The sequence below is a fragment of the Cynoglossus semilaevis genome, chromosome 14, assembly GCF_000523025.1.
Source record: "Cynoglossus semilaevis isolate Cse_v1.0 chromosome 14, Cse_v1.0, whole genome shotgun sequence".
Taxonomy (NCBI): Eukaryota; Metazoa; Chordata; class Actinopteri; order Pleuronectiformes; family Cynoglossidae; genus Cynoglossus; species Cynoglossus semilaevis.
In genome coordinates, this window is record NC_024320.1 from 15,822,371 (window position 1) to 15,835,676 (window position 13,306).

General features: G+C 44.8%; 1 protein-coding gene across 1 annotated transcript; it reads left to right on the forward strand.

Annotated features, from left to right (window-relative positions):
* Positions 1-2,655: 2,655 nt before the first annotated feature.
* LOC103389765 (insulin receptor substrate 2-like) lies at positions 2,656-12,986 on the forward strand. The gene is made up of 3 exons (XM_008325323.3): positions 2,656-5,741; positions 6,034-6,512; positions 12,588-12,986. The coding sequence occupies exons 1-3, from the start codon at positions 3,064-3,066 to the stop codon at positions 12,590-12,592; spliced, it is 3,162 nt and encodes a 1,053-aa protein (XP_008323545.1). The 5' UTR covers positions 2,656-3,063; the 3' UTR covers positions 12,593-12,986.
* The last annotated feature ends 320 nt before the right edge of the window (positions 12,987-13,306 follow it).

The following is a 13,306-nucleotide window of genomic DNA, read 5'->3' on the forward strand; positions in this document are numbered from 1 at the left end:
ACCTTCTTCAGCTGCATGCTTCACTGAACATCCACCTGGAGTGTTTGCTGTGCTCCAGCTTCAGCTCTAACCCCAGGTGCATGCTGGGTAGTGAATCTGTGATGTTGGTATTAATTCAATTTTACCAGCCAAACCTAACATTGAGTTACTTTTGATCTGATTCTGAGGCTAACTTTAAGAGTTACATCTTTCAGTTGTTGTTTTTTTTTCTTAATTCTTGTTTGTTTGTTAATTTGGTCATGTGTTTATATATAACCTCTTGTTTATCTGGGTTTTTGCTAAATGTTTTGCAAATTCTGGCATCACTTGTTTTTTGTTTTGTTTTGTTTTTTTTATCTTTTATCTAATTTCGCCCCCTATGTTTGTAGAATCAGCCACACACTTGACACTTCTCAGTTTTTTGTTTGTTTTCAGGAGGACGCTGGTTTGTAAACAAAAACACCCAGATCAGTGGTTCAGTGTGTTTGTCCTCCTCACACCTGCAAAACACACCATACAAAAACAACAGCGTGCAGCAGGACACCTCTGGTGTCAGTGACATCTGTCTGTTCTGTACAATAACACCATTGTCCATGTCGGCCTTTGTTTTGTGACGTGAGCTGTTTATATAAAGAGTCACTGAGTCCTGGAGGTGTTTGTTGTTGTTCAAATCTGAGATTATAGGCTGTGGCTAATGCTGAAAACACATGTTACTATGGGTCTTAAATGAACCCTTGTGGTCAAAATACAGAAGGGGCAACAATACTGGAGACACACACACACACACACACACACACACTGACTGACAAAAACAACCTGCAGCAATAAGAACAATAATCATTAGGATTATCTTTCCTGGATTATCCCTAATCTGCAGTGTGAATGTGTTTGTTCAATGGAGGCAGATGTGCTGATTACAACCCCCAATAACACACACTCCTGTCATGATCTCTTCACACCGGACCGTATTGTTTTTACACGGTGTAATCTGCTTTTTTTTTTAAGATTATGGAATTAGATACAAGCATGTGTGTGTGTGTGTGTGTGTGTGTGTGTGTGTGTAGTGATGCTCCCTAAGATCACAGAGAGAGAATGACTGATATAATTACCAAGATGATCTGATGAACAGATGTCTGTTCGTTCCTTCCTGTCCATCCTCAGCCACAACACAGTACTGGACAAACACAGACTTGTCATTTATCAGAAATGGTTTATATTTATAAACCAAAAATATTTTTGAACTATTTTAAAGATTAGATATTTCCACAAGAATTATCATAAAATTGTTAAATTGAAAGTATTTAAGAATGCAAGTGACATATCAGGATCATTGACTACAATAAACCACTGAACAATATATTTGATTGATCAAACTTATACTATAGAAATAGTAATTAAAAGTCAACCAGTATAGATAATTAATACAATGTTTGCACCTAAAACGTCTTGTTATAGTGTTGCACATGATAGACCTTTAAATGTTTGACGACATCATTTCTGAATTGGAACTAATGAACAATCACGAAGTTAACGCACAGTTGGCGTTTGATCATGTGTGTCTGCTTATACTTAAAATATAATAATCTTTCAAAACATTTGTTTGCTGTTCCGGTTTTGCAGTTACCCACAGCAGCCAGAAGGTGGCAGCACCTGTTTGGCCTCCTGTCGTTTTAAAGCTACTGACGCATTTGCTAAAGTCATTCTCCTCTGTGAGAGATAGATGTTTTTCATTCAGGATGAACATTACTTTCCTTCTTTCTTTCTTTCTTTCTTTTATTTTTCATTTTCTTTTTTGTTTGTTTTTGTAAATTTGAAGCGATGTTCGGCACAGACACCAAACACGATGAAACCATAACAACAGTGTTCCTCCTATCAAACGCTTGCACTAAAAGAGATCATTTGTACAACGAAAGACAGGATTTTAAAGAGATGATAAATTACATTGATGTGACAGAAGGAAAAGACAATAATGAGGAGCTGAAAGATGGGAAGTATCGGAATAACAACAGCTTTTTTTTAAAAAAAAAAAAGGCTCCTTATATAATGTGTACAGACGTCACGGTTGTTTACAGTTCTGCTGCCTCACAGACAACTGTTTACAACCAACCACTGTGTTGTTCCCCTCACACCGTCATCAGACACAATGGGAAATGTCAATTATTTAACGATATCAGTGTGAGGAGACAGACAAAAGTGTGACCCAGCTTATTTTAGGGATAAACGACAAGAATGTGAAAAGTACAGACCATATCACATTTAAATAAAAACAGGTATTTAATAATCACCTAACTGTATGTTACTTTCGAGAATGTACTCACATGAATGGATCCCAAAATTTATGTCAAACTTATTTTTTAGTCATTTTTGTTGACTTTTCTTTATCCATTGAAAATAATACATATTTCATCTCCATTTATAGTTTATATTTATTATAGTTGAAATTGTTTTATGTCAAATTTACATTTGTGTTTGTGTGTTGTGTAACCGCACATGTGTAGTACACTGTGTAGTACACTGTGTAGTACACTGTGTAGTACACTGTGTAGTACACTGTGTAGTACACTGTGTAGTACACTGTGTAGTACACTGTGTAGTACACTGTGTAGTACACTGTGTAGTACACTGTGTTGTACAGTAGGACATACAGTGTCACTCAATGGACTCCTGCTTCACTCAGTCTACTACAACCGTTGGAAAGAGCAGGGGGCGGGACCTGCTGGCAGCGTATCCCCTGTTTGGACCAGTAGGATTCGTCGGAGTGGGTTGATGGACAGGCACCGCCCCCGCAGGAGGCCCCGCCTCCTGTGACAGTGTTTGATTCTGTTTTTAGAGTCGCGGCAGCAGCAGTGTCACATGTTGTTTTTCTCCAGGATCTGATCATCTCTCGCTCCGCTCACACAGCCACAGATCCTCCAGCCTACAGCGGACACTCACGCACACGTCAGCGTCCGCGATGGATTCGAATTTCAAACGGTTTCACTTTTTTTTTATCTGCTTGTTTTGAATTTTTAAATTCAGTTTTTTCTGAAGCTTGCCGCTGGTAAATACTTTGTGTTTTAGCGTTTTGCATAGAGTGTGTGAGAAATGGCCAGTCCTGTGGCGGCAGGAGGGGGACACCTGTTATCCAACGGTATGAGCGTTGTCAAGAAGTGCGGCTACCTGAGGAAGCAGAAACACGGACACAGGCGCTTCTTCGTGCTGCGGGAGGCGAGCGAGCGCTGCCCCGCCAGCCTGGAATATTATGAAAGCGAGAAGAAATGGAAAAATAAGTCCGCCGCCAAGCGGGTGATAACTTTGGACTCGTGTCTCTGCGTAAATAAACGCGCCGACGCCAAACACAAGCACCTCATCGCCCTCTACACCAAGGACGAGTACTTCGCTGTGGCTGCAGACAACGAACAGGAGCAGGAGGGCTGGTACAAGGTCTTAACTGAGCTGATCTCCGAGGGCAAAGTGTACGACAGCCCCACGTCCACCTCGTCTTTGGTGGGCTTTGAAGAGGCCAGTTACGGACTCATCTCTCCCACAACTGCAGCGTATAAGGAGGTGTGGCAGGTCAACATGAAAGCCAAAGGCCTGGGTCAGATCAAGAACCTGACTGGAGTCTACAGGCTGTGTTTGTCCAGCCGGACCCTCAGCTTCGTCAAACTGAACTCTGAAACGGCAGCTGTCACTTTGCAGCTCATGAACATCCGGAGATGTGGTCACTCAGACAACTTCTTCTTCATGGAAGTCGGCAGGTCAGCGGTGACCGGGCCCGGGGAGTTCTGGATGCAGGCCGAGGACTCCGTGGTGGCCCAGAACATCCATGAAACCATCCTTGAGGCCATGAAGGCCATGAAGGAGCTCTCGGAGTTCAGGCCGCGCAGCAAAAGCCAATCAGCGAGCACTAATCCCATCTCTGTGCCCACACGACGCAACCTCAACAACCCCCCACCCAGTCAGACGGGCCTGGTCAGGAGGTCCAGAACGGAGAGCATGGCAGCCTCGTCTCCGGTGAGAAAGTTCACGTCCTGCCGCATAAGAACAGCCAGTGAGGGTGATGGTGTTGTGTCCCGGCCCTTGTCCATGTCCATACCTGTGAATGGGAGTCCCAGCAGCCTACAGTCTGGGAACCACCTGAGCAGGTCTCACACCCTCAGCAGTGGACGCACCTGCAGAATGCTCGAGTCCAACCTGCATCACAGTCGCTCCATGACAATGTCCCACTCTCCACCAGCTGCATCCAGCCCTATCAGCATGTCCCCCAGAGGGGGCGCCAGTATCTCCACTCCTGACAAAACCAGGCGGCCATTCAGCTGCAGTGCCTCCATCTCTGGCTCTCTCAGTGACACCAGCTTCATACTGTGTGGTGACTACAGCTCCAGTCCATGTGATCAAAGATTCCTCCCACTGACGCGCAGCGACACGCCCGAGTCTCTGTCCAGTACACCGCCGTCACGGGACGTCAACGACCCTTATGGCTACATGATAATGGAAGGTACGAGTGGGAGGTCACGTGGTGGAGGTGACGCTCACGTATTTGACAAGGCATTCAGGAAGAGAACACACTCCCTCACTACGCCCCGTCAGCAGAGGGTGGTGACCCCTCTGTCCTCCGCCTCCCTGGACGACTACACTCTGATGAGGTTGGCCCACGGACAGAACTGTCACTCTGCCTCACCCAAAGTGTCCTACCCCGAGGACTACGGAGACATTGAAATCGGTTCATCCAGGAGCTCCAGCAGTAACCTTGCTGACGAAGGCTACATGCCGATGACTCCAGGTGTTGCACCACAGTCTGGAAAGGCAGAAAACTACGTTCCCATGAGCCCCATGTGTGTCTCAGCACCTAAGCAGATTGTCAATCCCAGGCTTCACTCTCAGGCTGCTGTCAGCGGGGGCTTCAAAACCAACTCCCCCTGCTGCAATTCTCTGGAAGACAATGGCTACATGAGAATGTGGTGCAGCTCCAAGTCCTCCATGGAGAGTCCAGACAGGCAAGGTGAATACATGAACATGTCACCTGGAAACCCAGCACCCCTGCAGACTCCCCCCGACTTCTACCTGGGGCTGCTGGCCGGTGAAAGTGCGAGGTCGTCTAACCAGGCCGCTGCCGTCACACTACCGTCAAAGTTCCAGGCCTCAAACAACGAAGAAAACAACCAGTATGTGTTGATGAGCCCCCAGAGTTTGAGACCGAAGTCTGGAGAGTCCGATTATTACTCAGTGATGCAGCCCAGTGCAGGCCACACGGCACAGACCAGCCCATCAGCACCCTCTCCTGTCAGGCACAACCGAGCAGAGGCTCTGTCCTACAGAGGGAGGCTGGGGCGCCCCAACAGGTTATCCCTGGACACCCTGAGGATGCTCCCCAGCATGAACGAACACCCTCTGCCCGGAGAGCCCCGGAGCCCCGGGGAGTACATCAACATTGACTTCAGCAGCACCAGATTCTCGGCGCCCCCTGCAGCGTCCACAGAGAGCCAGCCCTCATCCCTTGGCTCCTGTGGCGAAGGCCCCGGCAGCTCTTCTCTGACAGACTACACAAACCTGGAGCTGGGCTCACACTCACCAAAGGAGGCTGACACTCCTGCTGAGCATCTGGACACGCTCCAAGTGTTGTCCATGTGTCCCTGTTCAGAGGAGGAGGAGGCTGCTTACCATCCAGCCAGTGTGAAGGTGGCTCAGAAGCTAGACAAGGTGGTGAAAAGTGACTACACGGAGATGACCTTTAGTATGACCAGCTCCCCTCCACAGTTGGTCCCTCACAGCACGGCCAGGTGTGTGAATCGTCAGCGCAGTCGTACATTTTACTGCTATTTATTTCAATAGTGCAGCTGCAGGATGTGTCATTAAAAAAAGCTCAGTATTATTTTGACTTTGTCTGAAAGGATAATCCTCCTAAGTGTTTACTCATGAATAAATACACCTGTGGTCTGTTACCTTTGAAGGTGTAGGTATAACCTGTTTTTGCAGCAGTGGTTAGGGAGTAGTCTGTACTGTTACTGTTACTGTTACTAATAACAGGATATTACTGAGAAATGTTTCCTTTGATTCTTTGATCCTCTGCAGCAAGGCCAGCAGAATGAGGGCACTCTCTGTGGAAGACCAGTCCAGTCCAGAACACATGGGGGTTTTTCTGCACGGGGCTACATCATCTGTAGACCCCGATCGCTCCGTCAAGGTGATTCGGGCCAATCCACAGGGGCGTCGGCGCCACAGCTCAGAAACCTTTTCCTCCACTGCCACTGTGGCACCGGTCTTACCCTCCTTCGCTCATGGTGAAACAGTGAAGAGGCCCAGTTCGGTGGAGAACCTCTCCTCCCGCAGCAGTGAAGGCTCAGACGAAGAGTACGGGAGCCCGGTGACACGCCGGGGCTCGGCCGGTTACCCCAGCGGGCTGAACTACATCGCTGTGAACCTGGATGTGAAGAAATGTGATGACCTAGTTGGCTTCAAACCCACAGGCAGCTGCAAAGGAGATATTACTGGATTACACAGCACTCCATATGTCTGTTTGGGTTTTAAAGAGGCGGCCACTACTGCTAAAGGTAAGGCACGCTGTCTGAATGGGAGTTTGCTTTAAAACTTTACCGGGGGGGGGGGGGGGGGTTTGTTTGAAAAGTTTGGGGGGGGGGGGGGGGAGGTGTTATTGAGGTATTGAGAACGTTTTTTTTTCTTTTCCTGTACAGTTGGCAGTCAGGTTCAGAGCAGTGAACATAAAAACACACATTTCCCTTAGATTCAAATTTCAAAGTAGGAGGTGCTAATGCTGCTTTGGGCTGCTTCTCCCAGGCTGCTGTTTCCCAACAGACAGGGCCTACTTATAACTAAAGCACAAAAAACACAAACACAGTGCCGTTGTTATTCGTGGTTTTAAAGGAAAACAAGGAGCTCCAGCCAGCGTTTGACAGTTTCCCTGCAGCCCTCTTCAGACCATGGGTAGCTGTCATTTCCCAGTATTTCCCCCAGCATGTGAAAGCAGCACGTGTCTGCTGTAAAACGTGACCAGCCTTGAAGTAAACAAGCCTCATGACAGAGCAGGCCTGCCTCGCTGCTGCGTTGCTGGCAGAGAATACAGAAAGTACACGCACAAAGACAGAAGAATTATACTTCAACAACAAACAAGAGTAACAAGAATCCTCCTACTGTTCTTGATGTTTTGAAAACATATTTGTGGTGTTTGTTATTTGCAGCGCTGCTGCTGCTGCTGGTTGTTACTGATCACTGCCAGTTGTGGTGTCACACTGAGCTGCAGGCAGTTACTGCTGTTGTTGTTTTCACTGGGCTAAGCACAGGGATGTGTCATATCTCGTACAGACCCCATTCAATCCTCAGGACACATGATCAATAGAGAAAATAGGGCTGTGACGCAGCTCAGAGAATGACGTCAGCTGTTGACAAGTGAAGTTGGACTGAGTGTGTTTCCACACCGTTTATTGGATACAGTTTGTGTGTGTATGTGTACACGCACGCAGGGTGCACAGGTGTTTGTACACTGGACATTTGAGGCCTTTCCACTGAATGGACGTGCGATAGTGCGTATGAGTCTGACCTTGTGAGCAGTGAGGGAAAACAACAGTGGTGGGTGCGTTGCTATGTGTCCGTCAGGTAGCTGGACGTCACGCACCACATTCTTGTTAGAGCAGTTTCAAAAAGTGACCCTGAGATGAGCCTGTTCCTGTCGGCCTCCAGCTATTTGAACTGAGAGTGTTTTTCTGTACTTTCCAACCACAACGCCTGTGAATACGTGTGAGGGAGAGAGAGAGAGAGTAAGCGGAGGAAGAGAGAGAGTAAGCCGGAATGTACCAGAACAAGCTACAATTATCATATGGAAAATTAACTGTGAAAATCCTAATTTCACAGCAGTGTAACATCTTAAATGACAGGGATTTAGCCTACAGCTTTATTACCTTACTTAGATAATTTGAAGTGATTGGTTTGGACATTTTCAGAGGTTAACAGAATGTATTTGTTCATGTGAACACCCTTTTTTATTGTTTTTTGTCTCTTCTTATTATTTATTTTTGTTGACTCCAGCAGTAATACAACTCACAACATTCAGATCTGCCTGTAAAGACCGCAGAAGAAAAAAGCCAAGATCGTTCATAGCATTAGCTTTGCCTAGCCTTGGACAGGACTACAATGTGTACTAGTATGTGGTTGAAACACTGTTAGCATGCTAGATGCTATTACAGCGTACAGCTGTAGTACGCTTTGTGTTTTGTCGGAATGGATGCTTCCTATCGCAACCAAACCTGGGATTAGCAGTTATCTCTAGCTACTTTAGCAAACTTCTGGTACACAGTACTTTAAATTCTTCCTGTTTGTTATGGAGGAAGTTTTGGCTCAGTTCACAGGATAAGAGTTGGAGCTTAATGATGTTAAATAATGAACAGTTTGAACCATACTGTGGAATCCATTTTAACAACACAATTAGCCTGTTTTATTAGTTTATTTTAGCTCCAACAGCTGCTAAACTTTTACAAGTTTGTGCACATAGCTGCAATTCCATCCATACCAGAATTCCAAGCATGTGTACTGCATGTCACATTACAGTCATATCTCAGTAATTTGTCAGCCGGAGTCTGTGTCAGTGGTTGTGCAGGTGTGGTGACAAATAAGCCTGCACATTTGTCTGTAGCTTATCAACAGAGGCTGTGCTTCATGTAGTGATATTAGGTCAGAACTGACGACGTGTGTAGTACACTCACAGGTACTAACTTTATTTTAAGATGAAGAAGTCCTTCATTCCACAATGAATAAAAACCAAATATGAAAAACTGCATCAAATTGAAGCCGTTAGCCATTAGCTAATTACAATGTGTCAAACTGTATTTTGGATTTTAAAAAAATCAATGGCAAAGGACCAGTGCTTGTTTACTCTGTTGAATGTGTGTTTTGTAAAGAGGGGAGAACAGGAGTGAAGAACATACATGTGGACTCCAGCACGTACGCATGTAGAGCGGACAGGGTTGTTTTTCATCTTCCCTTTTTTTCCCCCTGTTGTAGCCTGTGTCTGTGAACGCTTGGCAGCAATGTGCCAGGAGAGAGAGAGGGAGAGAGAGCGAGGGCAGAGAGAGAGAGAGAGAGAAAGAGAGAGAGGGGAAGAAAACAAGTGAGTTCTTTTCCTTCACTGCCTGCTCGACTGTTTGTGGGCGAGCCAGTAAATGTGTGCATAATAGGCCAGGATGGCACGTGCACACTGCTGGCCTTCTGCCTCATTAGGTTGTGCACGTAGCAGAAAAAGACCAACAGAGTGGGGAGATAAAGCGCAGCCTTGTATGCCTGGTAGAAAGAGGAGAGGAGGGGCCTGAGTTGTTTTTAAAAAGCAACAAACAAACTCATTGGCAAGTGCCTCCTTCTGCCCAGCTGCATTATGGGAGCTCAGGATGGCAAAAAAGAACCTGCCAGAAGGTCAGTTGTAGTGAAATAAAGCAGAGACGTCTTCTCCCATCAGTGTGGACGACTACGGTGTTGTTGTTGTTGTTGTTGTTGTTGTTGTTCTATGTAGCACTCTGCCCCCAGCTGTGACTTCTAGGTGTTAATAATGTTTCCTTTACTGTCAGACCTCTGGACCACAGGTCTGATTTGAAAAATTAATACTTTTTATTTTAGATTCACAATGTTTTCCTGTGGAACAATCCGTGTATTTGACACTGGTGGGGGTATTCCAGAGAGCGGGGTATGTGGAAACTCAGGGTAAGTTAATGCTGAGATGAGGGAAACCCTGAGTTATTAACTGAAACTCAGTCACCATGGAAACAGACTCTCAGAACATAACCTGCTCACTCTGACTGTCTCCTCCCATATGAATAAAGCTCGACACCAATTGACCAATCCGACTCATTCATATTTTGGCCTGAATTATTTGAGCAAATCTGACGGGCCATCCTGTACCAATCTGAGAGAACGCCGTCTCTCTCTCTCTCGCTCTCTCTCTTTCCTCCGCTGCTGCAGTGGTGTTGCTTTTACAGCGAACTACGTGCATTAACACCTTCAGTTCAATCGGGGGGAAATAAGTTCTCCAGTTGTTCCTCGTGGCATCAGGGTTCCATTCATGAGTTGATTGAGCTAATTCAGATCAGGGATAAAGTTTTTTGAACATCCTTTCTGGAATACCCTCCCCCCAACCCCCCAGGTGATGACAGTCTCACATCACAACCCTGATCCTCAGAATCACACACACAACTTCTTATTTTACACCTGAATGAAGTGTTCGCCCAAGACCTGTGAGACTAAAGTCTGGGTTTACTGTCAGTGATAAGGTCAGGTGTTTGTTCATCTCTTGTTTTGTCAGCAGGCCGGCCCATGTGACTCCCAGACTATGTTTACTCCTGCAGTTACCCAGGCTGCCCGTCTCCTGGGGGCTCAGGCTGCAGCTAAGATAAGACCATATAGAGGTTTTTTGGCAGCTTTAGGTTCTTTAAGTTAGTGGACCTGATGTCCACCACCTCACCTGTCTAAAACATTTATTATTATTACTATTATTATCATTATCATTTGTTTCCAATAATAATAATATATTTAGTTTTTAGGACATGTTGATGACATCATGGTCTTGATTTGTAATATTATTTCAACAACCTAACGGCTCATTATTATTCTTTCCACTGCAGTTAACAACCTAATGGCTCATTATTATTCTTTCCACTGCAGTCAGATTTGCATATTAGAGCTGCACTGAAACCACAGTGTCTGCAGCTGAGGTTTCAGCCATTAACATCACTCTGGTGATTGTGGAGCCCGTGTAACAATAATTACAACGACAGCAATCAGCCTGATTGTTCTGTTCTGTACTATACACACACACACTGATACAACGACACACACCGATGAATTGCAAAAAATCTTGGAAAATTCTGGTAACTTGATATATAGTAACCAGAAGTAAACGTAACACCACAGGCTCCCGTGTCAGACTTTCCAATTTGTGTGTGTGTGTTAGGGTTTGTGTGTGTGCATGTGTGCTGTGGCACAGGAAGGAGATGGGCTAAGTAGGCCGTGATGTTCCAGACTCTAGTACTTCCTGCCTGCTAACTGCTTCCAGGTGAGATTAGAGCTGAAACAGGTGAAGATTTAGATTTGAGCTTGTTTCCCTTTGCTAATAAACATGCTCCGAGTTGACGCGGACACAGATGTAATGGGAGCCTGGATGACACATGCCAAGACTTTTCCTGGGATTATGTGACATAACATCCCCGATGTCGTCAGTCAGTAGGTTGGAGGCATCGTCTTTCGACCAGAAGGGGTTTGAGTCCAGCTCAGTGCAGATACGAGTGCAAAACAAAAACAAAGAATGACGTAAACATATCTATGTATAAGAATCTGAGAATCACGTAATGTCACCTTTCCTGTTACCAGACGGAAAAATTCATACTTTCCTTAAAGCTTCCATTTTTTAAAAAAAGTTTAATTAAAATAAAGTTAAGAATATTAGTGGTTGCTCCGTCATTTTCATTATTATCTGTTGCATCTTTGGTGTAAACACCATTTAGTCTTCAGCGATGCATCGTCTGCTGCACTGCTGCAAACTACTCCCTCTTCTGCTCAGTGTGTCCATGGCAACACTCAACAGCAGACCCCAGCCCCCATCACTTCACATCCCATCTGAGATTATGTAATTATAACCAGTGTGGAGCTGCCTCCCAGTCCCAGCCCTCCCCCCAACTGTCCTTCTGCAGCTTCCCCACTGAACCAGCTGCTGTGTCCATAGTGACACATCTAACCCCAATGCATGAAGGAAGTGGCTGCAGGTACGAGTACAGGAGTTCAGGTGGAGCCAATTTATTTATTTTCTGATACTTTATGGCATTTTTGTATTTGAGGTTTTAGCATCTTTTTTAACTGAACAGTAGCTGTAAAAACATTTACCTTGGCTTTAACATAATGTGGGAATTTTTTTAAATATTTTGGATTTTTACTTTCAGACACATTTATGTCAAAGATGAGTTTTCATCTGAAATGTTTCCCTTAAAGTTCCCCTAAAAAATCAAGGCAGCGAGATTTTCAGTCACAGTCCATGACAATGGCATCAGAAAACCAAAGACAATTTCACAATTTATTTTCATCTACTGCAACATGAGAGGAGACACTGGAGTTAAATGACAGCTTCCTGCTACCAATCTACTACTTATTCTGTCGGTTCCATTAGTCATGAACAGATTTAAATCAAAGCACTACATAATTGTGAAGAAAATGTTCTGTTGGAAATCCAGAGGAGTGTACCGCGGTAAAATAACATTGGCTGTATGTTTGTACTGATAACATGTGCAGTAGAGCGTTAAAGGTCAAAGATCAGTTCCATGAATTAAGTCCTTTATCTTTTGGAGTCATTTTCAGTTTTATGTTGTTTTCATGAACCACAGCTAAAGGAAGTCGGCTTGATGCTGTTCTTTTTTTTGTTTTGTTTTTAGTCGATTGAGTGCGTTTACTATAGATAGCTGCTGTGTAAATATTAGCTGCGGCAGTAAATTATGAACTTCGATTTATGTTTTTCTGTTGTGTGTCAGGACTTTCTGCAGATGTTTGATGAGTTGATCCAGTGTACTGTAAATGCTCACCCTGTGGTCTGTAACGCCGTATGATCATTTTTGACGTTGTTTCTCCTCGTTTGTCTCTTTCAGACTGAGAGGTTTCTTCGCCCTCTGACTTTGGCCTCTTCACCTCTTCATCCTCTTCACCCTCAACAGGCTTCTACAGACAGTCAGGACTGCTGTCAGCCTATGTCCCCCCCCCGTGGACGCACATGGACACGAACAGCATACAAGCATGTCACCATCTATGCATGACATTAGTCTGCTTCAGTAAGGACAGGTGTGCCGGTGACTCAGCAAGTGTGTGTGTGCGCACGTGTGTGTCCTGTTCCCAAACCTTTCAGAGGCCATTTCTCCTGTGACCCAACTTTGGCACAAGCACAGAATCAAAGATAGTCATTTAATGGCAAACAATCTTATCCACAAACGGAATCATTCATTGTGGTAGTTTTATGAAAAACCTGTGAGTATATGTGTGTGTGTGTGTGTGTGTGTGTGTGTGTGGTAAAAAGAGGGAAAATATTTATAGAGCAAGATGAAGTGTATCATCAGGCATTGGTTATGGATCACACACTCTTCCCCAGTTATTGTTTTTTCTTCCATATAGTTTTTTTCAGCAAAACCTACTATAAAGATGCCCAGGGATTAAAGATACCAAGGTACACTGATGAAATAATATATAAATATCTATGAGACTTTATATAGATCAGATATTTTATTTATTTTTAAAATGAATGTCTGATGAGAAAACCTAACCGATGCCTTAATGTCTGTACAGCCCCTATATACATATGTACATATATATATAT